Here is a 27,267-nt window from a genome sequence, read left to right on the forward strand (position 1 = left end):
ATCCAGCTGGCAGCTTGCTCCCCAGACAACTCATCAACAACTACTTTTCCTCCATAAAGTTTCTAAGTCAGAAGGCAAACTTTACATTTGGATGAACCTGGTCTCTGTAATTGACACACACACCATCCTGGCCAGCCTTACCTTTTGACTTTGCCTGGCCCTAACACGACCAGATAACGCAGTTGGCATTTTGTGCTTTTTGTTGCTATTTTTAATTCAAACTTTAAAAATTCACTTATTGGATTTTTGTCGTTTTGGTATCATTTCATTTATGAAAAAATTACTCTATTTTTCTAAATTGGTTTGGATTCTTTCTTGTGTTGTGTTTTTACTTATGGGCTCATTATGAGTCTGGCGGTCGCAAGACTGCCAGCCTCGGGGTGGCAGTTGGACCGCTGCAGCTGTGGCAGTCCGACCACCACATAACGAGTTTCGTGGGCAGACCTGCCTAAAGACCGTCGTCCCCACCAGGATCAAAGATCCCGATGGGCTGATGGCATTCATGGTTGTAATCAGCCAGGGCAGCATTGAACTCAGCTGATTGCAACCTTGTTCTCCGCCAGCCTTTTCATGCCGGTTTCCCCACCATGAAAAGGCTGGTGCAGAACAAGTGCAGAGGGGTACAGGGGGCCCCCTGCACTGCCCATGCCCATGGCCAGGGTGGTGGTGTCCTAACCGAGAGTTTGGCAGTCCCGCATCGGGACCGCCAAACTTGTAATGAGCCCCTTAATTACTGTTTTAGTATTGCATAAATACTTTACACATTGCCTTTACGTTAAGCCGGACTTCTTTGTGCCAAACTACAAGAGGAATAAACTCTGGTTTATTTAGCAACTCTAGTGGCTCACCCTAATAAGGACTGTGATTATTATTTGAGGTGGGTTCTCACCCATTTCAACTAATACTCCAACTTCATTTACTTTAAAAGAGACACTAAAAGATGTAGGGGTGCATGGTGTTGCAGTAATCTGAAGTTCTTGAGAAACAACAGCATAAGCATAATGAAGAATAAACAAAAATCTAGAAACCAATTCTGCTTACTTAATGATTTATTTTCATGGTTGTTTTTCACAATACTTATGTTACTCTACTTGCTTCAATAGATTGGGAGTATAAGGACTTCAAACAACTTAAAAAGTATTTTTGTTGCCTCTCATTGTCTTGTTTTTTTATGACGTCCTGGTTCATAGACTAGTGACTTTTACTCCTTTTTCGTGTGAGTGTGACATACTGTCCTGATATACTTTATTTTCTATCAGTATGTGTAGTTTTGTGGTTTCGTCCAATATATCCACTACAAATATCATAATGCAAAGGAAATGCAGAGAAAATCATGGTACATATATTGGTGTTTATATAAAGCAAAACTAGTTAGAAAGCAATGGAGTGCTGTACATCAGTGGGTGGAGGGACCCAGACAAGGGGAAGTAAGAGATGACTCCAGAACAGACATCAAATGTCATTACACATATTTACACATAATAATTTGTGACAGGAAGATTATTAGTAGGCTGTGCGACAGAAGCTGGGTTAAGAGTCCAAGAGCAGATTGGCGGATGGGATACTCCATCACAAATGTGAAAATATCCCATCTGCCTCATTACAAATGCATAAAATTCTGTGGCACTTGTAATCCAAGGGATAGCATAGCTGTCATATTTGTGAAGGAGCCTTATTCCGAGTGCATTATGTCCTGTAGAACTTGTAATGCAGGGAACAGACTATCAGTCACGTTTGTGAGTTTTACCATCCGCCAAATTCCAAATCAGGCCAAATTTCAGCAATTTAGACATGGAGGCATGTCTGCATGTTGGGCTGATTAAGATGGTCACATCCATCATGGGACAACCTGAGATTTGTGACTTTCACGTTTCTATAAAAGAGTTTTTCTTGGCTTTCATATGTCCATCTTTAGAATGCCCAGTCCAAGTTTGAGACCTCAAGTTATTTCTATAAATTGTAGCATTCTTTGTTGTGTTTTCTTATCGTGCATTGCAGTGTTGAAACTGCACCCTCTTAATGTAACTTCATTGTTGTGGTATACTTCTCTTTGTTGTGACCAGCAGCAGGTGGTATCCTGAATTGTGAATGGCTTGTGTTTTGGAGTGCCAAACTTGACCTTGTGCTTTATTGTAAATCTGATTGGAAACATATATTTAGGCTCTAGAATCATTTGCAAGGTTTTTCCACCGCTGTATCTTTTGCTGGATGGTAGTGAACAATGTTTTTCACTGGTAATGGAGGGCTATTTTAAAGGCGTGAGGAGTCTTATTTCGAGCAATAAGACTGCTGACTGAAATCTTCTTATGACTCTACCAGGCTGAACACGATAACAAAGGCTTTATTGGCATTATTTTTATTTCTGCTGCCCATAGTGTTTCTAAGGCCCTCTCATTTTGAAAGACAGAACTCAAACTTGGCACTTTAAATGATTTTAGAAGGGAACACACTATTTGTGTCAAAAGGGAAAGCCAGAAGCAGATTTCCTATTTGCATTGTCAGCAGTTTAGTCGGATATTACAGTAAGCAAATTCCTTTTATGACCAGGTCCCTTATTTGAATTTCCAACAGGACAGTCTGAGCTCACAAGGTAAGCAGGGGCTACAGGGCCACAACTGTGGTGATTGGAATCATTTATCTCTGGAAACTGGGACAGGTACACCCCTTCTGCACTTCACTCTCGGGATAGCATGGGCCAGCAATCAAAAGCATTTCCCTGAGAGAGCAATGACTGAGAGCAAAACAATCAACCCATACATACAACAATTTAGTGCTCAGACCAGTGCCTGTTTTTAAGAAAAGACAAGTACTTTAATAATGTCACAGCAAAATGAAATACTGGACATGGTAATGGGGTTCGACACAAGGTTCAGTATTCCTGACTATGGGATCCCACTCAGCATCCCACCATCTCCGGTGCCACTTCCAGTTCTGACTGTGCTCCCTAAGGTCCATAAAATATGAAGGGGATAGATAGGTTAGGGCAGTAACAACACAGGAGGTCATAAGCCATCACCATGCACTATCAACACGTAAGTCACTTTGAGTAATGTTGAGCTGAAAGAGTTTAGGTTGGTAATACTGTTCTTCTTACAGCAAAATGGCCTTTAAAGTTCAAAGTCAGACCCCTCCCAGGATATGGTGGCATGGATTAGCAAATTTTGAAGCATAAATTTGAAAGTTTTGCTGCATTTTTGCAGCCCTTTATTTCACTATTCTGCATAAAAAAATTCCCACCGGGCCCTTCATATTCCCCTTGGGTGGTAGGCCCTAGATTTAATTAAAGAAAATTTGCCAATGGGCCCACCACCTTGATCATGGGCAACAGACCTGCAACTGAATAAAAAATTATCCCCCTGGGCCCGCCACATGCCCCATGGGCAGCAGACCCAAAGCTTGATACATAATGAATGCCCATAAGAGGCATTTATTTTTATCAAGTTTTGGGCCTGCCATCTATGGGGCACACAGTGGGCCCAGGCGTCATTTATTTTTATCAGGTTCCAGGCCCACTGATGGCCCCCTGGGCCCGCAGACCACAGGACACCCAGGGGGCATTTATTTTTATTTAACAAGATTTGGGACCACCGCCCATGGGGCATGTGGTGGGCCCAGAGGGCAATATTGTTTACCCAAATTTAGGGCCTGCAGCCAATGGGGCATGTGCAAGCCCAGGGGGTGTTTCTTTTAATCAAGTTTCGGGACTGGTGCCGGCCCCTTGGGAGGCGGAACCTAAACTTGATGAAGATAAATGCGCCCTGGGCTCGCCGCGTGCATCTCAACTTACTGCCTCCTGGCAAAACTTTATAAAAATGAATGCCCTCCTGGGCCCACCACCCACAAGGCACCCAGATGGCATTCATTTTTATCAAGTTTTGGGGCATGTGGCAGGTGAAGGGGACAATTTTGGTACTTAAATCTGGTGTCTGCTGCCCATCAGGCACATAGCGGGTCCAGTGGGCATTTTTTATGCAATTTTCGTCTGTGAGATTCTCCCTTTATTGGCCCAGTGGCGAAGAGGACAATGGACTAATACAAGGAGGGTCACACTCTTCAAATTTTCAGGCAGTTTTGTAAAAAGTGGAGACTATTTACAAAACTGCAGATTTCGCAACTTTTTTTACAAATATAGAAATCACAAAATCCTGGAGGGTCTGTGTATAGCCTCAGTCTCTTTCGTTCAGGCCCCATATCAACAGTTGACCAGGAACATGGCTGGAGCACCTCCAGTCAATGTATAATGAGGGTTGTTAGAGCAACCTTCCACAGAAGAGGTGCAGTACTGTGGAAGGCAGCCTTACTTCTTGCTGGAGACACAGTACAGCATAGCTTGCTCCTGAGCATAGAAGTGCCCTTTGATTCATGTCCGACAGAAGGGGCTGATTTAGTACCTCCATTCGGAACAGTGTACCTTGATGTATTGTCTGTAACAACTGGGAGGCTATGCACTGGACAGGTTAAGTCTCCCCATCCCTCTTTTGCATGAAGACATAGTACAGCATGCCTGTTCATCTGGTGCTTTGTCTTGTGGAGTTGCAGCCTTGGGTCAATAGGGAGGGTAGGATTTTTGCAACAGCAATGACTTGAGCCTGGAAGTGTGTACAATGAGCATCAGCAGCACAAGTCCTTTGGATACACTGCAATAATGCCAGACAGCCCTGAGCCATATTGAGTTCCAGGCATTCTTCATGGTGTTTGTCACATGAACCACGCAGGGAGGACAGGTGTGATTTCATGCCTTGGTAGTCACGGGTTGTGCATCTTTTGTGTGCTCCACAGGCCAGAAACATGGCTGGGCTTCTCCTTTGGACAGCCTCCCCTCCAGCAAGACCACACACTCTGCTTCCACTGTGGAGATAGGCACATGTCTTGATATTTGGCAGATCTTTATATTCTCCACCAATCAGCATAGACTGCAGATAATGTCCACTCACCATTAGGAGACTGGTCGTCATGCAGCCACCAGCACTGGTCTTATAGCTTTACTTCGAGCACTCTGCTTAGCACTCCATTTTTTGGTAACTGAAGTGGCTTGGAACTGGAACCCTTTGGGGTAGTTTGGTCCCAGTTTTATAGTCCTTTTCCAGACTAAGATTCTGGGACTAGTTTGAGTGTCTTCCTATCAAATGTCATTTTCTTTCTGTAGTGTAGATGCAGCAATTGTACAAAGTGATGACTTTCACAGCGTGTAGTGATGATTCTGGCTTCAAATAGAGGATCCACAAAATGGGCATAGTGATGTGTGAGATATCTGCACCTAGTTGTTATTAGCTTTCCTGAAGTAGCAATCAGCAAAATACAAAAGGTCAGGCCCTGTTGAGAAACTTTGGTTTGGCAACAAAATCTACTGATTCACAATCTCTTCCCTACCATCCACTGAATGGCAGTGCTCAGGAAAATCTAATCAGCAATCCTTTGCGATAAGGTCCTCATAAAACTTCTAAGGAGAGCCCGGTATACATCAACCCTCATTTCAGTGCCTGGGTCTCCACCACCTAGATTCAGGAAAGCAAACAATAAATTTTCACTATCTGGGGAAGCTGTATCGATCCACTATCTTCTGCTCTGCTAAATTTATTGATAAAATATGCTGTTTGCATTTTGTTAAAAAAAAGATGTTGATTGTATATGCTATACATCACCCTGTACATGCAAGCGATTACAATTAAAAAAATATAAAAGCAACACAATGTATTTACTTAGTGAATAGTGCACGTGTTAGATGTTGTAACCAAAGTAAACTGCAATTCTTTTAAGCGTCAAAGAGATACATGTGATTTACACAAGGTAAAAAAAAAGCAATGGATTTGTGGCTGTACTTGAGTGTACTTTAATGAGTGTGTGCACGAGTTGGGAAGGGAAAGTTTATTGAGGTATACTTGGGCTTTTTCACCTCTCTTACAGTCTTCAGTCTCTATTAACCATATGGTCACCACAGGCATGGACTACCACCACAGAGCTCTGTATGTGTTAACCACACAAGTTCAACAGACATGCATGACAACCACATGCCTCAGACTGTATACCACAAGGATCTAGGAAACCTGGTCCTCTGAGACAGATCACATTCTGTTTAATAGATATTTATAATTAATGTTTGCTGTGATATACAAGTAAAACCCCATGAAAGTGGGTGATAGAAGAGTTAAGGGAACATTGTAATTAACTCAGTAGTGGGGCTATTCTGTTGAGATTCTGCACACATTCTCTGTTATGCTTGCAACAGAGAAATGGTTTACCCTTCTCGTCACCTTCCCTGATGAACCTGTGTTAGTAAATAGCTTGCGGTATACACATCCCACTTGGTTCCTCCCACTCCCAGTGATCGCACGGTAACATCACAAGAGACTGAAGGTCGCAGTCCTAGCAAAACAACTACATTTCAGTATATGCTTAAGAACCCGTTATCCAATTTATTTGGAATATATCAATATTTAATCATTGCTAATCCACTAATATTTCCCAAATTTATTTCTCCAAACAAATTTGTTTTTCCCTTTTATTTAATTGACTTTAAATAGTCATAGAAAATTTGTAGCAGTACTATAAATAGACTCTATCGATGTATACATTCAAAATGATTACATCTTATATCTCCAAAATCGCTTTAAAAATACAATATTTCATCATAACAATTTTATCCATCTCTAGAAGAAAGAAATAAAACAAACTCTCCACCACTCATCAATTAAAACCAATCACTCAATAACACATAGTCGAACTCAACTCCCTCCACACAACCCCAAAAGTCCTCTTAAAAACATCAAGATGGCAACCATTTTCCATCTTCCTTCAATGTGTCTTGACCTGGGGGGGCTACACACAGTGAACACATGGTTAGGTGGCCACAATAGCTCATAACCACCTTCTCCAGGACCCCATCTTCAGTGGCCTTTTTAATGTAAGCAGATAGAGGTTGTGTAGATGTCACACTCAAAGTTTCCTTCAATGTTTCTTGTATCTTGTATACCTTATAAACCAAGCTTTTTATGCAGTGTATATAGCCCTCTCTTATACACCCAGTAGTAAACCTTTGTAGATTGTGGGTTTACCACATCGCAATTCTACACAGCACAAGTAGATGTCCACTATTGTTCTTCCCAAATGCCACTACCCAAAATATAGATGTGATGTGTCTGAGTATATATATATATATATATATATATATATATATATATATATATATATATATATATATACGTATATATATATATATATACGTATATATATATATATATACGTATATATATATATATATACATATATATATATATGTATATATATATATTTATCCTTAACAGCAGTTATCTTAAGTCTAAAAATAAATAACTATATTTCCCAGACAGCACCCCTGATGGTATTGTGTCATGATTTACGTTCTTCCACACCAAGGCCACGTAGCCCCACCCACCAACTCTCGAGGTTTGGAAACACACCATAAATGCAATGAGGAAGCAATGGGAAAACACCAGCATGGGTGTTTGGTGGTACTACAGGCTGACTGCGACACACAACCCTTGGAGTGGTAAGATGGACAATTCTTGAACTTCCACTACATCTTGGACTGTAGGTGAGTGACGGGGATACTAACGGGTATGTCTAAATGTGGCCAGACTACAGGGACATGTCCCACCAGCCATATACTGTGTTACTATACATCTAGTAGGGAAAGAGTTCATAAAGTACCATTGACCTTACCTACGCACATCACGCTTCTAGTGATACCTGGGATATACAACATTGTGTTCACCTGGTGTATGTTTGTCTGTGTTGCTGAGTCCGTACAATAACATAGATGCAAAGGAACAAGTGATTTGTCCCTATTCCATTGAGATGCATGCAGAAAACAAAATATTGCATGCTGTCTGCATAGTGTGTCCTCAGCCAAACATTAGGGAACGTGGACACACTTCCTGTGTGAATGGGCATGCATGAAACTAACATGTCCATGCATGCATCAAAAGAATGTGCTACACCCACACAATCTTCCCACACTCACTCAGAACAGCTGACTTTAAATATTTTATCTTTCATTTCTTGTTATGTTCATTTGTCCTCTTGCACCGTTATGATTATGATGAAAACAGGCACCACTATATGCCTCTCCAAATGTGGCATAGGCAAGTAGGCCAGCCTCACCTGTTAATGTTTGTTTTATGTCCTGTGTTGTGACAATTGATGTGCAACAGACCCAATATCACTGGCTAAATAGTAACAACAGAAACGGATGAACTCACCCTAGTTTTTTGGGACTAGGGTGCAACTCGATGATGAAGTTTGACACCAATAGGGTGTGAGAGGGTCTTCATTAAAAATATTGAATATTTGTTAGGGGCAGAAAGGCAGAACTACAAAAAGAAGTTATAAGTAGGGTGGTAGGATGCGTGTTGTGAAGTTAATTATAGATAGGGAGATAGTATCCTGCATTTCCTAACGTACATTTCTCTCTACCCTCCCCACACATCAGTGTGAATTTTGGTTGTAAGCTACCATAATAACTATCTGTAGAAAATGTTGTTCTTTGTTAAGGGGAGTGAAACCCTACTCAGGCAGCAACCACAATTCCTGTCAGGGTGCAGTGAGTAGCAAACCCTAAATTAATGTGTGATTAACCCTTGGTAGCTTGGAACAAAGTATTCAGACTTAAATCCCACAATAATTTAGAACAAATATAATAAACGATTTGAGCCCAAAACAACAAAACTCCAATCAGGAGAACCGCAGATGTGTAATTTTATACATTTAAGTGAAAATAGTGCCTAAAAGCACAAAGCGCCAACTGTGGTTATCTGGTCACACCAAAGTCACAAGTTCAGGTCTACTACAATGGGTTGTGTGAGCCAGGCATAGTGATCCAGTTAGACCCATTGAACAAAATACCTTAAATCCTGGTTGCAGAGCATTGCGAGTTCCCTCATTGAGGACGCATCAGACAGTGTAGGATCTGCTTGCCTGCGATGCAAGTTCCTGCATCAAGGATGCGTTGCACAACTGCAATTCTGGGTAGCTGTGAGGCTGCGATGCCAGGTTCTGCATTGAGGATGCATCGCACAGTGGCGGTTCTGAGGAGTTTGCAGGGCTGCGATCCGAGGTCCTATGTTGAGGCATCGCACAGTGGCAGTTCCGAAGAACTACAGGTTCCTGCGTCGGGGATGCATCACGGAGCTGTGGTCCTGATGCGAGGCTGCAAGGTGATGTATTACGTTAGTTGTGGCCAAAGGACCAATGATGGGCTAGCAGAGCACCTCAGACCCACTTCCAAGAGTCCAGGGCTGGAAGGCTCCACTTTGGAGGCAAGACTCACAGCAGACAGGTGCTGGGTTCAAGGTGGGTGGGGCTTTTTCTGTCACTGAGGCTCTGATCAGGAGGCCAGCCAACTAGCCCTTAGAGTCACTCTGGCGGACCTAGGTTCAAGATGCAGGTCCAGTATTTTTCACTTGGGTAGCAGGGAAATGGAGTAGCAGTCCTTCATGCAGCAGAGCAACATAGCTGTCTTTCTGAGTTTTCCACAGGTTCAGAGGTGATCTGAAGAGGTAGGTCAGAGGGTCTAATATTTATACTTGGTGCAGCTTTGAAGTAGGAGAAGGTTCTGGAGGATTCCACCCCCGAAGGTGTTTGGAATTTTCTCCCTCTGTGCCCTGGTCCCAGCTTGTCTGGGGGCACAAACGCCTGGTGTCAAACCCTTTGTAAGTGTTCTCAGGCAGGTGCTTTATGATGTGCAAGGGTGGTAGTTTACAGCTCCGTCCCCCTCCATCAATTCAGGGAGGGACCATCCTACAAACACCTATTCCCTCTTTGTCTCACTGTTTGAGAGCAACAGCATAAGACCAACTGCCAGCTACTCCTAGTCACCCAGAAAACAGGTTCCAGGTACCAAATGGTTGGGATAAGGAAATGTCAACTTTCTAAAAGTTGTGTGCAAGAAAAAGTGCCAATGCTGACAGTCTTCTAACATGAGGGCCTATATCAGAAGCCGAAAAAACTAATTCAGATAGTGGCGCACAGCTTGTTTTTTCTTTACCCAATTTACATTGTTTGCCCTTTCTCCCCAAATTCACTTATTAAGCGCTCTCTGTGTTGTGTCCATTGTAGAGAAAATACCCCTTTTATGTGGCACTAAATTTGTTTTTCTGCTTCTGGTAGAGGCCCTCCAGGTATGAGCTATGAAATGGTTAGAATTGGTTTAGCTCTTTTCTGACAAATTAATTCAGAACCAGGATACAAACATTGGGATATGTTTACACATAAGTCAAATAGTATTGTATCATTGTTTTTTGTTACATGTGATGTACTGTGAAATGTTTTGTGGGTTTAGGTTCCTGCTAAAGGATCGACAGATTGTTCTAACATGTGGTTGTCCACTTTGTATGTTTTTATGTATATAAATGGCTTGCTAATTTTTTTAATATAAAAAAAGTAAAAGGTGGTTGCGTTAATTGATTTGCACGCCCACGAACTGTGTGAATCTTAAATACCCATAAACATTGGCACTTTTTCCTGTACACAGTTCGTAGGGCCTAGCCTTGCTGACTGATACGGACCCAACCCATTCTTTCTTTGTTAAATTTTCTAAAAGTAGCATTTTCAGAATTGTGATTTAAAATCTGACTTTACCGTTAAAGAAGGTTTTAAATTATAATTATTTAGGCACCAAACTCAATATTCCTACTTGCTCCCAATTTAAAGTTAAAATGTATTAAAGGTAATAAGGTAAGTCAATGGTATCCTGTTGAAGAGCTAGGTTTTGTAGTAGTGAAAAACAAATTTAAGAGTTTTCAAATACCAGGACATGTAAAATTTAAAAAGGCATATCCACATTTTTAAATACAGTGAATCCTGCCCTCAGCCCTGTTTAGGGCCTACTCTGGGGGTGACTTACATGCATTAAAGAAAAAGGTTTAGGTCAGGTAAAAGGTTTATTTTGCCAGACCGAAATGGCAGTTTAAAGTGCACACAGGCTGCAGTTGTTGACCCGAGGCATGTTTAAAGGGCTACTAAAGTGGGTGGTACAATAAGTGTTACAGGCCAACTAGTAGCATTTAATTCCCATGTCTTCTTTATATGTGGTGTCACTGTACTAGAGACTTACAACTTACTAGTAAATTAAATGTGCCAATTGGGTGTAAGCTGGTGTTGGCATGTTTTAGGGAGTGAGCACATGCACCTAGGCACTGGTTAGCAGCCCTAAGGCCAAGAAAAACGAGATCAACAAAAAAATAGAGGAGTAAGGCAAAATGTTTGGGAGAAGACCACACTAAAGTTCACAGGTTCAACACTGTCAAAGGTTGTTCTTTAGGGTTCCTTAGCATACCGAACTGTTTAGCACCATTTTCAGTTCTAATTATTCAAAACCATACTTTGACCCATTTAGAGGAGGAGACTAAAATTCAAGTGACTAAAAGGCTAGTGATTTTGTTTTACTGTTCAAGGCACTCAGGTCAGAGGTTCTGTCAATGGCTGATTCACTACCTATCTATGAAATTGTAAGGATTGTTGTTCTGTGTTTGGATTCAGACCTCAGAGCAGTTTTGAGGTCATCCCACCGACATACACTTTTCTACCACTCCACCTACCCCTCTCGGGATCTTCCTCAGTGTTTCACTCACTTGATAGAGCATTGCAGCTGACTACTGATGGTTTCTGGCTGGGAGCTATTTTCTGCAGGTATTTAGAACCTTGTTCCCAGAAAGCTTTATGGACAGGGCAGATAACCTTGAATTTAATTCTGGCTTCACCTGGTAACCAACAAAAAGGCCTCTGAGGAGGCTTATTGTGTTTCTCTTTGCAGAGGCTAAGGAGCATGGCTCTCAGGTTTGATACCCTTTGTAATCTGGTAAACGATTTGTTAAGACCAGTGTATAAAATGTTACTACAGTATAAGTGAATGATAATGATGGGTCTTGTTAGTACAAACCAGTGATCAGTTTGGAGTAGAGGGAGGATTATTTGGAGTAGTGACAGATGGAAATTGATCCCTTTGACTTGATTACTGAGTTGACTTGTAATCAAAAGTTCAAAATAAATGAGTATCCCACGATTCATGGCCTTGGGGTGGCAAAGAGAGGAGTTTAAGATTTCTAGCCAGTCAGATGGTAGTGAAACAGGTTTACATTCTCTCATTATGATGATCACAGTGTGGAGTGAAAGCTCTGTTTTATCCAGTTCAGAACGTTAGTCAGGCAAGAGGTGATATTAGCAAATTAATTTTGATTGCTGTCTAGCTAGAAATGGATTTGTGTTTTATCTGCATTCACTTCAAAATGTACTTGATCTTGCTTGAGAAGGTGTGCCAAAGGGCATGCTCAAATATTGAACAGGAGGTGTGGTAAAGATAACCCTTGTGAGTCACCACACAATATGACGTATGACGTATGAATAATGCACTTGTCCTAAACTTTTGACTGCAGCTGGAAAGGAAGTATAGGAGCCATGATAGGGCAGACGCATCACTTCTGTTCAGAGAAGGAGCTCATTCCTAATATCTGCTATAGCTATTTTGGTGCTTCTCATCGGCCTGAACAGGTGGCCACCAAGGAGATGGTTTAGTTCCACGTAATCTTGGAGCTCTTGCATCAATTTCTTTTCCAGCATCTGCTTGAGAGGAAGGGAGGGTGGAGATTGCAAGGATCTTTGAGTCTGTGGCTGGCTTTTTCATAATTGGGGTGATAATAGCATACTTTAAAGGGACAGGTACGGTTCCTCATCTGGGGGAGGTGTTTATGACATATTAACATATAAGACAAGGGAGAGAGGAGTTGTGTGTACCAGACAGATTTCTTTTGGTGGTTGTGTTTAGTGTTTCATGAATCTCTAGGGATCTGAAACAGTTGAATGCACTTAATAGTTGAGGTAGAGATATAGGTGCATAAGGGAAAGGTTGTAGTGTAGTGTAGTGGAGATGGCATTAGGGATTTGGGAATTTAGAATTTAGGAATGTTCAGGCTTGATTTAGAATTTGGTGGGCTAGTCACTTCATCACAACATGACAGGTATCCAGTCCTCTTTATTAAAACTACATAGGATATACTATACTCCACTAGTATTTTATGGTGCAGGATATCTGTCATGTTGTTATGGAGCAACACATCTGCAAAACCCTAAATCAAGCCCTTAGAATTTGAAAACCCTATTAGGTATACACAGTGTTGTTAGGCTTGCACAGGGATGGCATTTTATCTCATACAGGTTAGCCAGTTCATTTTAGATGTAAAATAACTCTTTCGATTTATGTGTATCTTGCCACAATTTTTGCCTTCTATAGTCTCTGAATTGGTTGTATTTGACCCATCTCTTTTTCAGATAGTTCTCAATAAACCATTTGCTGAGTGCCTTGATGCCTTGTTTGGTTTGTGGGTTTGACAGGAGAATGATGTCTGAGGTCTCTGTTACATTTAGATACAGATTGTTAAAAAAGAGGCAGTGTTAGTTAAGACACGTTACATGACTTTGAATTTGTTGTTCTTAGGGCCTGACTTAGATCTTGGCAGATGGGATTACTCTGTCACAAATGTGACCAATATCCCATCCACCGTATTCCAATCTCATTATATTCTATGGAGATTGCAACACGGAGGACGGGATGTCCGTCAAGTTTATGACAGAGTATTCCATCCACTGAGATCTAACTCAAACCCTTAGTCTCCAAGATTTCTGTAGGGATGTTGGTAGTGTGATGGGGAATGAGCTTGTATATGAGGCTGGAATTGTCTGATCATGTTTGAGGCTGTACAACTAGTTGAGAGGTTTCAAATTTATAGTTGAAGGTGAGGTCGAGAAAGCTGACTGGTCACGTGAGCTCCCATCATGCTCCGTGACTAGGAGTCTGAAGGATTCGCAGGATGGCGGCGGAAAGCGGAACGTCTGAATGACTTCCTGAAAGCCCGACTGAAGTGAGTGGCAGCATTCCCGCATTGTATGCCGACGATGGACAGCAACAGAGACGGGGCGATACAACCCTCACCGGAGGGCTGGATTATCGAAAAAGTGGCTGGGCTGTTGGAGTGCCGGTATCAGCAATACGCGGCTCTTACACCCCCACAAGACCGTGGAAGTAAGCCATCTGTTTACCTACGCCCGTCGTGGCACTGGGGCGGTGGGGAGTATCTCCCCCGGTTGGAGAATTTAAGCGTAGCTGCAGCAGAGCGCCAGGAAGGAGCGATGGCTGTTAGTGGGCTCTCTACCCCCGACGGTGGTATTAGGCGGAGGGAAGCAATACAACGGCACAAGCGGATGTGCGGCCTCAATATTTCCGTGCTTCCAGGACAGCTCAATTGTGAGCGAGGTGAGCTGCAGCAATGGTGGCAGGGGCAAGTTCCCAGGAGTGCTGGGGTAGTGGTAGCGGCACTGGATGAATCTTGTTTGCCAGAAAGATTAAAAAGAGAGCAGAGGATACCTATTCATTATGGTATACGACAAAGACTATTCAGGTATTTTAAGCCATAAAAATAAATAAAGTGAAGTTAAATAAAATATGGGGGCTATAAAAGACTCATAGTGTGATATTGCCGACGTTTTCAACCTTATTTGTTGGGATCAAAGGAGGAGAGGGGGAGGAGAAAGAAAAAGGAAAAAACAGTATGAAAGGCTGAAAAGAAGAAATAAGAAGACATAACAAAGAGGGGGAAGGAAGAAAGAAAGCGAGGTGGAAAAAGAAGATGAAGAAGGGAGGAAAAGAAGGAAAGAAAAAAAAGAAGCAAAAAAAAGAGATAGGAACTGTTTCTAAGTTTTCCCGCGGGTGATTATAAGTAGACATTAGTCTATATCTATAATGAAACGTTTGACGCGCGGCGTAACAGGCAGGCTACGAATGATGGGAAAAAATGTGAAGGATCCCAAAACAAAGACTATGTCGCCGGCCTCAAGCAGACCAAGGTCAGGTTCCGGGCAAAAGTTTTTAGGAGAGCTACAGAGAGATTTCTCAGCAGAACAGGACATTTCACAGCGTATATCCCCCCCTCCCCAATTAATTTCCGCTGAGCTCCTGAGACCTAACCCGGGAGAAGCTCATCCCCAATCGCCAGTTCACGCAGCACCAGCAACAGAAGGGTCAACCCATTCCCCCGTAACGAATACAATTATGTCTTCAGACAGCCTTATCGCTTCTGACAACATTTCTCATATGGCCCTGGATGGCAGTTCACAACATAAAGAAAGGATTATATAGCCTCTGTTCTCATTTAGCAGCGACCATGCCAATCCCAAGACAGCAACAAAGGATAATGATAAAGGTTCTGGGCAAGCTTCGATTTCTCCGAGAGACGAAAGGGGCATGTTGACCAATCCTGTAGCCACAACTACTGCCAGCACTATGATAGACAACCATGGCTCGGTATCTGACCTAGCATTTCCAATTGCTGGAGCTAATAAAGATCTAATTCCCAGCATTTCTAGTTCTAGCTGCACTACAACATTCAATCTTCCTCGTACAAGTTCAATGGAGGAGTGGATAGGACAGATTTTAATAGAGCTGCGGGCAATCAAGTTATCTCAGGAGGCGGCTCACAAGGAGACTAAGGATCAGCTTAGTCATCTAAATACCCATTTGACTCACTACAAGGCTATCCCAGGTCAAACAGCGTGTATCGGACTTGGAGAATTTGGGAAATAAATCTGGGTCGACCATACCACGGATTCAATCAGAACTAGAAGAGCTTCAGATTAAGCCAGAGGATTTAGAAAACAGATCACGATGCTCGAATCTTAGATTCATAGGAATCCCGGAGGATTTGGAGGTAGCATCGTCAGTCACCAAGATAGTTTCAGATCTCATACATAATTCTATTCTCCCGGATACAAGACGGATGTAGATCTTTCTATAATACGAGCACATAGGGTACCCTTTGCACATCCTACAAACCCAAAATACCCTCGTACTATTTTAGTCAACTTTGGGGATTTCAGGATCAAAGAGCAGATCCTCTCACAGGTAATCAAAAGGAGGATCTTTAAGTCGGGAGATCTATTCAGCTTTCGTGTGTTTCCAGACATGTCGGCCTCAGCAGCCAAACAGCAACGTCAATTCGTGGGATTGATCGATGACTTCAAAAAGCTTGGGGCACTAGCAGGGATTGTTCAATTCGCTAAACTGAAAGTTTTGAGTAATGGCAAAATGCATATCTTCCAACGAGTTCAGGACGCCAAAGATTTTTTAAGTTCTTTAAAATGATATTCGAAATGTCATTTACCCATAGAGGGCAAGGAAATAAGTAATGAGGAGGGTGGGGAGTAGGCGGGGAAATAGGGGTTGTATAAGATGTTTTGTATAGGTTTTTTTTTTGTACAGACTCTTCAATGCTCTGGTATAAAAATGTGCATCTTTGGGAATCAGGCTCTTGGAGTGCCAAGTCAGTGCACTCAATTTTGGGTCATTGGGGGGTCACGCCAGCCGGGGCACAATGGGGGCACAAGGGAGTGAGAGGCCAAGACGGGGAAGGGCCCGACAAGTACAAGGGGGAAGGACAAGAGGGGGGTCTCCACAGGGTAGAGGGGGAGGGTAAATAGGGGGGGCTCCATGGGTGGGAAGTTAAATCTCAACTATTGATTCAGTTGCAAGTAGGGTTAAGGGAGGGAAGGGTCAGTGTGGGTACGGCACAGGGTGCAGCTGGGAATGTTGGGAGGGGTGGGGGGCTCAGGAAGGAGTCAGAACAAAAAATGCATGTGACAATCAACCAACTTGATCATTTGCTTGAAGAGAAAACACAAGTCTAAAGTTCAGTTAAACCATTAGTACTAGGACAATGGGGTATGGCAACAAGGATTGGCACTTTGCGTAAGGATGGGATTTAAACTAAGAGTAGCCTCCTGTAATTTAAATGGGGCTAATAATAATGGGAAACTTCGAGCTGCGCTTAGCTGGCCGGAATCTGAAGAGGTTCAAGTGGCTCTTTTACATGAAGCACATCTAAAGGTTAACGCCAAGTTACCTAGACTTCCGGCATATATTGCTAATTCCTTTTATGCATCAGTGGATGCCACAGTACGGGGTTTGGCAGTTCTGTTCTCTAGGAAATTTGTTGGGAGAATAAATAGCGTTGTGCAAGACCCACAGACGAGATGGATAATTGTCTGTGCAATAATGGCAGGTAAAGAGGTCCACTTTTTAAGCTATTACGGTCCGATAGAGGATAATACAAAGCCAATGAAGACACTATGTACGCATCTTTCCCTTCTTCAAGAGTATCTCATAATAGGAGGGGACTTTAATGGTATACCAAATACTCTGTGGGACACATCATGGAAGAATAAAGTACAGAATAAACCAAAAACTTCTCAACTGCTTGCAAAACTGATACAAAAGCTAGCCTTAGTCGATGTGTGGCGAGCCGACCACCTTTATGCTAAAGAGTTCACGTGCCTTTCTAAAACGTATAACACGGCATCAAGAATTGATTATATTCTAGTCTCATTCATATTAAAATGGCAGCAAACAGGAATACTTGCAAATTCTTTTTCCGATCACTCTGTTCCTTGGGTCGATCTTGATGACTTTAAGGAGCCTGGTAACCAGCACCACTGTTTGCAATGGCGCCTGGATAGATCTCTTTTGGCAGAAGAAGACTGGGTAGTCAACCTCAAAACATTAGTAACTAAATTCTTGGAGATAAATAAAGGGTCTGCCCCTATTTTTCATATTTGGGGGGCCACCAAAACCTTTGTACGGGGGAGGCAATCTCCTTTCAGGCACATCTAGGCAAAATTGCCAGTGAAAGAAGTACTATACTGCAAAATGAGCTAGAACAGGCATTAAAAAGAAAGCAACTATTTTCTAGTCTGGAGACGGCACAAGGGCTGGCAAGGGCTCAGGCTAAACTAAGATATTTTTTTCTTTCAAAGGAAAAACTAAATAGACATACTAGCTACCAACGTCAATATGAAGAAAGTGAGCATGCAGGCAGATTTTTTGCCTAGACAATTAAAAAGCGCAACAGTATTAATTTAATGAAAGCTATCTTCGACGAAGAGCAGGGCAGGATGCTCGCATTTTGTCACATTATTGTAAGCTATATACAGAGAAGATACAAGCAAATAATTCGCAAATTAAACAATACTTAGATACAGTAATTTTACCCAGGTTAGACGCGGCGGCACAGAATTTATTATTATTCCCTATTTCTCTTTAAGAAGTTATTTAAACAATAAGGGGTGCTGCCAATGGTAAAGCTTCATGTGAGGACAGCCTTCCTGCAGAAATGTATGAAATTCTAAAAGATCAAATCGCTGAAATATTAGTATATTTATTCAATACAATACTAAAAGGAGCAGAGGTTCCTTCCAAATTTTCAAGAGCAATAGTGGTCAGCTTTATCAAAAAAGACAAACCATCGGAATATCCTGGCTCATATCACCCAATTAGCTTGTTAAACCAGGACTACAAACTTTTTACCAAGATTCTGGCAGCTTGTGTAGCTCAGGTGGCGCAAGTACTGGTATGTGAGGGCCAGTGCGGATTCATGCCGGGTAGGTTTTTGTCCACCAATACCAATTTTTTAGTACAGGCAATAGATTATTTATTGCATAGTTTCCATCCAGCGGCAATTATAATGCTCGACGCCGAAAAGGCATTCAATCTAGTTCAGTGGCAAGTGTTATTTTTGGTGCTTGCAAAGTTCGGCTTCCCCGGGAAGTTCATTCGGACAATACAGACACTGTATACAGGGGCCCAAGCCAAAATTTCAGTCAATACTCAAATAGTAGAGTCAGTACAAATCACATGTGGCACGCGACAGGGCTGTCCCCTCTCTCCAGTTTTGTTTGCACTCTTGATTGAGCCTTTGGCTGCAGTGATTCGACAAACCTTAAATATTCAGGTGCCACTGTCTTGGCTCCTAAAGTAAAGCTATTTGCAGACGACATGATCTTGTCTCTTCATGCGGATCAGCACAATATCGATAGAACGTTTGCAAAGATCAGGGCCTTTTCTAAGTTAGTGGGGTATACAATCAACCAATCTAAATCAGAGGCTTTGCTGTATAATGCAGAGACATCGGTCCTGCCGCAAGATATCCGTGTTGTATCCTCAGCTTCTCACCCCGTTAGATATCTAGGTATATACGTGTCTGCGAGCTCGGCAGATCTGTTCCAGCTGAATCACATGAATGTTCTTTAAAAAATTCAAGGACTATTTCTTAAGTGGCAGGAAATTACTATGACTATTACAGGAAGGACCGCACTGGTTAAAATGTTGATCCTGCCTCCACTATTATTTGTTTTATCGAGTGTAATTTTGAGAGTGTTGAAAAAGTTTTTTGATAAGTTTAATCAGACAATTCATTTGGAATCACAAGAAGCCCCGGCCTCAGTTGGCAAAGCTATCTTTGGCAGTAGGAGATGGGGGATTAGCTCTTCCCAGTATGGCAGCCTATTATAAAGCAGCTGTATTGGATTGGGTGACAAGAGTAGCGCAAAAGCCAAAATTCAATTTCTATCTCAATCAGATGATGGTAGAAACCAATATTCATCTTTCACGCTTTCTGAAATTCCCTCGCCTACCAAAAAGGGATAGCTATAAATTACTGGTTACGATTCAATTTGCTATATCACAGATAAAGGCTAAGTACCAAACTGATAAGGTATATTCAATGTAACGAGTAATGGACATCTGGTTATTACGAATGGAATTAAGTCAAGGCAATGTACAGCAATGTGAAGCGCTGGGCTTTATGACTTTAGAGGATTTTTGCCTAGCGGATCGTTTTTTAAAACATGGGCAGAGTGTGTAATGGGTGCAAGTGATGTTCCAGAAAATAAAAAATTTTATTTTCATATTTCCAAATCCAGCACTCCTTACACTCAACGCGACAACCACTGAACGGCGCTAACAAAGCCATTGCTCAGGCTTTCTATGATAATCAATTAGGTATCAGTAAATGGTATAAACTACTCCAGGATGTAGGGTCAAGAAAAGGCAGTCTCCCAATTTTTGGTGCGAATAGCCAACATGACAGAATTTAAGGTAGAGGTACAACATTGGAGAAAGCACAACAAGGTGTCGTATAAAGCACCTAGAGGCGCTAACTTTAAAAGAATTGTCCTATTTTCTAAATGGTTGCTGTATTATACCCCTGTTAGTATAAGAGAAATGCATCCAGAGACATCAGGCTTCTGTCCACGTATCTCAGGGGGATTGGGTGCATATGTGCTTTTCTTGTACATTTCTGGCAAAGTACTGGGAGCAGATCTTTCAGAGGTTGAGTTCCTGGATAGGTCATGAGATCGCCCCTAGCCCATTGGTGGCTCTTTGGGGCATTACACAAATCACAAATCTTCCTATTTCATCCAGACAAATGTTATCAGCAGGTACTGTAATCGCCTTATCACTTATCCTTCAGGCATGGAAATCACCAGTCCCCCCGATATACGCACTATGGGAGGCAAAAATGGAGTCCACTAGGGTTAAAGAAAAATTGTATGCCCAGCAGATAGGAGCAATGCAAAGATATCAAGGGATATGGGCTAAGATGATTAACTCTGCGGTAGATCAGGTGGAGGGGAGGGGAAGCTGAGGGTATGGATTCAAGAGGCTTATTTTTGGATATTGTATGCTAATAATAAATATGTCTAGCATTAATGTATAAGGCAATGATGCATGTTGGATGAATATATGTAATGCAAGTATCACCTGCTGAATTAAAAAAAAAAAGAAGGTAAGGCCAAGCATGTGACAGCCTGTGTGTTTAGGACCATGAGCTATCTGAGGGAATTGGAGAGGTTACATGTTCTCAATAAACATTTTGCTGCTTTGGAATCAGGTCTATTGCTCCATAAATACAAATTACATTTTAATTGGCTGTGTTCTGGAGGAGGAATGTCAGTTTTAGGAATTTCTCCAGGAATTTGTGGTTGTACCTGTGGGCGAAGAATGGTAGAAAATTGCTGCAATGAGAAATCAGTTCATTTTGCTGGACACACCAAAGTAACTTTAGTTTCAGCTGCTGTGAAGCCTTCGTTGACTAAACTTTTATTTTCAATTATTTTTAGCTGTTCCCGCCAAAAAGCCAAGCACATTGCCTTAACCCTATTCCCAGTTTTCTCATGGATTCGGGGCTACCGAGTGAAGGAATGGTTACTCAGTGATATTGTCTCCGGCCTTAGTACTGGACTTGTGGCCGTCTTGCAAGGTAATCTTTTTTAAATTCAATAGTTTACAGGTGCTACCATCGTCACTTAAGAAAGAGTAAAGATTTTAATGCTCAGTTTCAGGGCCTGATTTAGAGATTGGTGGAAGGGTTTACTCCGTCACAAACATTACGGATGTCCTGTCTGCCATATTATGAAATTGTAATACGGCGGTCAGGATATCCGTCACATCTGTGACAGAGTAACCCGTCCGTCAAACTCTAAATCACGCCCTTAGTGTGGGTCTTCAACATCATGTGAAAGAAAGGATGATGGTGGCAAAGTAATCTTGATCACTTAAATTTTAGAATTGTGCATTTTGGGACAGAAGGTTAGAGGGTTGAAAGAAAGAGAGAGACATGGGACTTTGTGGATATAGGGCACTTAAAGTCCACCAGTTACTTCACAGTGACTCTTTCACATCCACTGCAATCCATACAGACAATGCCACCTTCTCACCTACACTAGCACAAACTTGGAGGAGTTGTCATTCTCCTCAACAAATCACTCATGATTTTCCCTGCCCAATATCAATAATTTGCCCACTCAGTGTGGAATTCCATCCCACCTCCGTTATTGACTCCCTTCAAGGACAACGTTGTGATTTTATTATAGAAAGTGCCTCGGAGGTGCAAAGAGCATGTGTATACTCTGTCAACCATGGAGCACTTTGGTATTACAGAAGGGTCCGCAGACATTTCTTCAGCCTATTCTGTAATACAGATAACATTGGGGCACATATAGCACCAGCACTATCATTAAATGGTGTTCCTTCATTTGCATGGGGGTGTGAACCCATGCAAATGAAGAAATCACATCATGGACATGAGTGCAGTGGTAAACATGCCTTTAGGAGGCGCACTGAAAGTGTGAAACAAAAAGGTGGCGCACTTCCAGTGCACCCCGTAATGTCAGCCCTCTGTCAGCCCTCTGGAGGGGACAAACAGGGTACCCATAAGCCCCTCCAACATCCCTTTGCAACTGGGTTCAGTCACTCACTGCACCCACCTGCAAAGGGATCTATCTTCCCTCTTTAAGGAGCAGGTGAGATGCCACCTGCACAGTAAAACACGGACTTTGACAAAGCTGCTTCATATTTCACTTGAATGCTCTGCTCTGTTCATGGCTGCACTGAAGGCAGTGTATTCATGGTAATATGGCTCATTATCTCTGTTTGCACATGGTGTACCCATTTAAAGGTCAGGGAAAGTGTGCCATATATTTACTACTGCCCCAGAGGCAATGTTTGCTATCTTCAAAGATCTTGATACTGCTATTGAACCTCTAGCACCCACTCCAGCGATCATTCTCTTAATTGTTAACTATTGGAACAGCCTAATAATGGGGATTTTCATATACACCTTTTGTCCATTGAATAAAGTCCTAAGCTTTGCCACCAAAAGCACCATATATATACTTTTACTAGGTACGCTCATACATATTTTGGAAACCAGGTTGGTGGTTTCTATTAAAACAGAGTTCTTCATATATTTCTGCAGTTTTTTTATAAAGCTAGTAGTATCCCATCTATTGGCTCCCTTTCTACTATTATAACTAAGATCTGCCAATCACCATCTCCTAATTTTACCCTATGTACTTTGTGCTCTCACCAGACTGTGGTCCTTCCACCCGGCAATACCCCTCCATTGCAACACACCTACAGTCGCCATTACTGTTAGCCATTCTTTGTAAGAGATCAAAACAGTTTTTAAAAACTACACCCTGTCCTATGAAACCAAGGTTAACTGCCTCAATCCTTAAATCATGCAGTGTAACTATTGAAATAAAACTTTGCAGATAGGTGTAGTTTTGTGTATGTGCTTTACCAGGAATTTAATATGTTGTGTGTGTTGGGTGGGGAGGGGGCCTAAAATTGAACACCCCAAAGTATTGCCTTAACAGCACGCCTATGGATGGAAGGATCAGAGCCGTTGTTAAACCTCAGTTCATGAAGCAATGTGTCCCCGAGATAAGGTACTTTACAGCTTAATAAAATACAGCCAGTTAAGTAAGGACAGACTCAATAAGTGAGTTCTAGAGCAAGAATAGACATTTTTAAAGATTTATTGCAAAAATTCAAAAGGTGATACAGATGTCATAAAGTGTAGATACATATATAATCAATGCCATTAAGGCTCTCAGTAAATTGGACAAAATAGAATATGCGCAAATTAGAAAAATTCGACATTTCAAGTGAGCAGCAAAATCAGTAAGAAAACAGACAGCATCCCTGGTAGCATTAGAACGTCTTCTGGCTCACCCCCAAAATCTGGGGTTTAAATACAGTTAAACTGCAAAGTAAATTATTGATTTCTGCAAAATTACCAGGGTGTGAATAAAGGAATTACACTTTTAGAAAATCTGAAGAAAGTTCCATAAAATGTCACATTTCCTTACCATCTAAGCAGTATGCCACTACATGAATACTGATTCTGCCCATTCTTTGCTAATGTCATCTGGAGATAGCACAAACTGGTTAGAAGGACAACAACAACTATTGTAAATAAATGCAGTACAGTGACCTAGTGGAAGCACCATGAAAATGCTACTTTACTATGTTCATGTTGGAACTTTTCTTCAAGAACAACAACAGCAATGTCAATAAAAATCAAATGTTACTGCTACACTGTGCTGCAGACATACTGAACAGTGAACCTGCAGAAGGAGCTATCCATTTTGAACTATATGGCATTTAGGCCTAACTGAGACCTAGTTAACATAAAACAGGAAAACACACTTTAGCAAGATATAGAAAATGTGTTTCACATGCAATAGCACTATGCCCGTTTATAATATACATTTGAAAGTGAATCCTACAGGTTGTTAATAATGCAAAAATATAAACTGCACAAAAACTCCAACATGTGTTTGCTTATACTGTGAATGGCATCCAAAGGCGCTTCTATTCCTTACCACTTTCAAACATGTTGGTCAAATATCAGTTTTGAATGCTCATTACACACATGATGTACCTGACCTCTCAGCAGCATAAACAAGCGAGAGACGTTTTAGAAATTAACACTGTTTACTTTGAGAAGTGCTTCAAAAGTGAATACATTCACTGGAATAATGGCTTAATATTTTTAACTGGTGCCTGTAGCATCATACCTGCCGATCAAATATAGAACAATAGTTCCTTAGATGTAGAACATTTGTTGTGCATTATCTAAATGCCCCAGCCTATCCTTGTCTAACCTAACCTAACCACAGAGAGTTAATTAACAATAAATCCTGATACAACCTTTGATGATGCCAAGATATTAAGGTGCATTTTCAACAGATGCACATTTGGATTTTCTGGAAAAACTGGAAGTAGGAGTGAGCCTTAGTTGTACTGCAGACTGTTCAAGACTCTCAGTGCTTGCCAGGAGAAGATCAGATGATTTGTCTGGGGTACTTATGAGAGCCACATTAAAGAAGTCAATTACCCTCCTCCTTTCAGTTATCAGTACAATGGGAGACAATAATTCCTCTGAAAAGTACCGAAAAATTGCAAGTTGCACCATAAGGCTGCCCTTCAAAATGAAGAATTACTGGGAAATCCAGACGCCCCCTCTCCAGTAAGTTCAAATGAAAGACAAGTGACCTGCTGTTTCCTTGATATTTCTTGTGTAAAATTTAAAGTGAAACACAAAATAACCAGGGGAATTGGGTCTGATATTTCAGATTCTGCAAGTTATGTTACCTCATCGTCCCCTTCATAATCTCTTGGCAATTTTGCTCATCAGGATTACCAGTACCACCAGCCTCAGGAAGCCTGGCAGGGGAATGACTTTAGAGACCACAATTCACTGACATGATAATGAGGCCCTGTGTCTGCCTAGAGATTGCCCAGCCGCCAAACTATTGTTACCCACGCCTCTTAATCTACTCAATAAATCGAAATGTGTTTGAGACTTGGCTTGGATTGGTGCAGAAAGGACACAAGACCGTTTTAGAGCCTAAGCAAGAGCCTAACTCACTGAAACTTTCACAACTTTTTTCTGCCAATCAACCCTCTATTTTTCCTGCGACAGCATCAGAATCACATCATGCAATTTGACAATGAAACTTATGAAAGTCTGTCAGACTCATCAACACTACAATAGATTTCTCAGGTTTGACAAAAAATGAGCACCAGAAGACCTGTTGCCTAGAGATGTAGCATCAGCCTAATTAGAATGAGGAACATGTTCAAGATGTCAGCTATGTACATAAGCTGAATACTTTGGTGCAGTGGGAGTTGCACCACCCTTGTTGAAATGCCAGGGTACAGACAAGAACCAGAATAGGTACCTAGAAAGGTGTTTTTTGACTCTGAGTTTTCCATAAGACAGTTGGTGCATGCTACCACTACTGTCTGTTTTTGTCATTTAAAAAGTATCTCCAGGGTATTTCTATTCCAATCTGGTTCTCATAGTGTTATGGTAGTTAATGTTTTCATTCAGTCTCGCCTGGAATTCTGTAATTCCTTATGTGTCGGTTTTCCAAAGAAGGCTAGGTTGGATCTTCAGTACATTCAAAGACTTCAGCCAAGAAGTTTGATCACATACCAGATGCCCTTACATACCTCCAATAGTTGCTGGTCAGCAGGAAGATAGATTCCAGCCCACTCCATATCCGTGAAATATCTTCTCTCTTACCTTTCTGTTTATGTCCATAAAGTATCTTCTGTCTTACAAATTCATCAAAATATTAAAACTCTGCTGTTCACCCAATAAAGAAATCCTCTCTTTGGTCTTCTCTGTTGAACTAGGCATTGACTATTGCTATATGTACAGGAGACACATTCCAAGTGTACCCTATGCTTCAAAATGTCCCCATAAGTAAATGAATGAATGAATACATAAATAAATACCTAAATAATCAATCAATCCCTGGCTTTAATATAGCAAAATGGCGTTCACTGCTTTCTGCCTTTGCTGATTTGACCTCTGAGGTACTACGAAAATGGGTGTTAAATAATATGCCCAAGCCAAACCACAGCTGGACTCAGTAAGTTAAGTGCTCACTGCTTGCATAAACATGGATCTGCAAGACACAAGGTTGAATCCGATAGAACTGACTTGTAGCCTTCCATTCTTCTGAGTTCACTAAAGGGAGAGCAAGTAAATTAGGTAATTGTAACACATGGTATTTACAGAGCTTTAGAAACTGAAAAAGTATAGTACAAAGCACTATAAAGAAGAGGTCATTTATGAACCTGAAGGTATGACTGGCATATAAGTGTGTGCCTATGGTGCTGCTTGAGACAACCTTTTGCTAATATGACTCATATCAATGACAAACTCTCACAGTAACTGAGCGCATGCCCACATTCCTCCTCAATAAACATGGCTCAGAGCAGCTGCTCTTGCGACATGAGATGAGCAGGTTTCATGTGTCCACTTTGCCAAAGCTGACGTATTATGTCGAACATAAGAAATTAGGGTTGGGCAGGCATGACTTCCAGCACTAGAAGTTGTGACAGAGTGAATCTAAGGACATTTGATATATTTGTAAAAGGCAAGATAACACTGGGCATTTCAGATTTCATATCTTTCTGGCCCTGCCTCATTCAAGCTTCAGCAGACCTGAGGCACTGTTGGCTTCACATTTAAAAGCTGTTTAAATCACTTTCTGCATCAGTTGGAATCAGTCATTATTTTACCCATACTCACATGATTGTGATTGATTTACTTTGATATGAACTAACACGCACACACACAGGCACACACTATTAAAAAATGTGTAGATTTCAACTGATTTTTTTTTAATTAATTTTTTTTACAAGCCCTTTCTAACAGATTGGCTTGTGAAGGAGATTTTACAACTCAGGCCTTCTCCTTCCCTCATTCAGAAGATACAAGACCTCAAGGCCCATCCCCTTGACTCATTGTCCCAGGTCTTTTAAAGATAACCTAGCTATCAGACCTCTAAACTGACACATGTATATCACCTTCCTACAAAACCCACACCTGGAGTGTAATGCAACCATTCGATATATGCTGTTTTTATGAGCAATCATTTATGGTTGTGTGGTTTGCCTCTGCCTCCCACTTCTCCAATTTCCAAGAATCATCTTTTATCTTTATGTAACCACCTGAACCACAACTGTTCTTATGAACATGAAATTTGTATATTTAAACTGGATAGACATAATCTCCCACAAGTAAGTACAATAATGGAGAGCTA

General features: G+C 41.5%; 1 protein-coding gene across 1 annotated transcript in view; it reads left to right on the top strand.

Moving 5' to 3' along the window:
- The window catches only part of LOC138288315 (chloride anion exchanger-like), a 355,789-nt gene that overhangs the window by 72,747 nt on the left and 255,775 nt on the right, over positions 1-27,267 (top strand). Inside the window, exon 3 of the mRNA XM_069229825.1 lies at positions 20,977-21,116. Within this exon, the coding sequence (XP_069085926.1) occupies positions 20,977-21,116 (140 nt within the window). The remainder of the gene's footprint in view (positions 1-20,976; positions 21,117-27,267) is intronic.

This window comes from Pleurodeles waltl, chromosome 4_1 (assembly GCF_031143425.1).
Source record: "Pleurodeles waltl isolate 20211129_DDA chromosome 4_1, aPleWal1.hap1.20221129, whole genome shotgun sequence".
Taxonomy (NCBI): Eukaryota; Metazoa; Chordata; class Amphibia; order Caudata; family Salamandridae; genus Pleurodeles; species Pleurodeles waltl.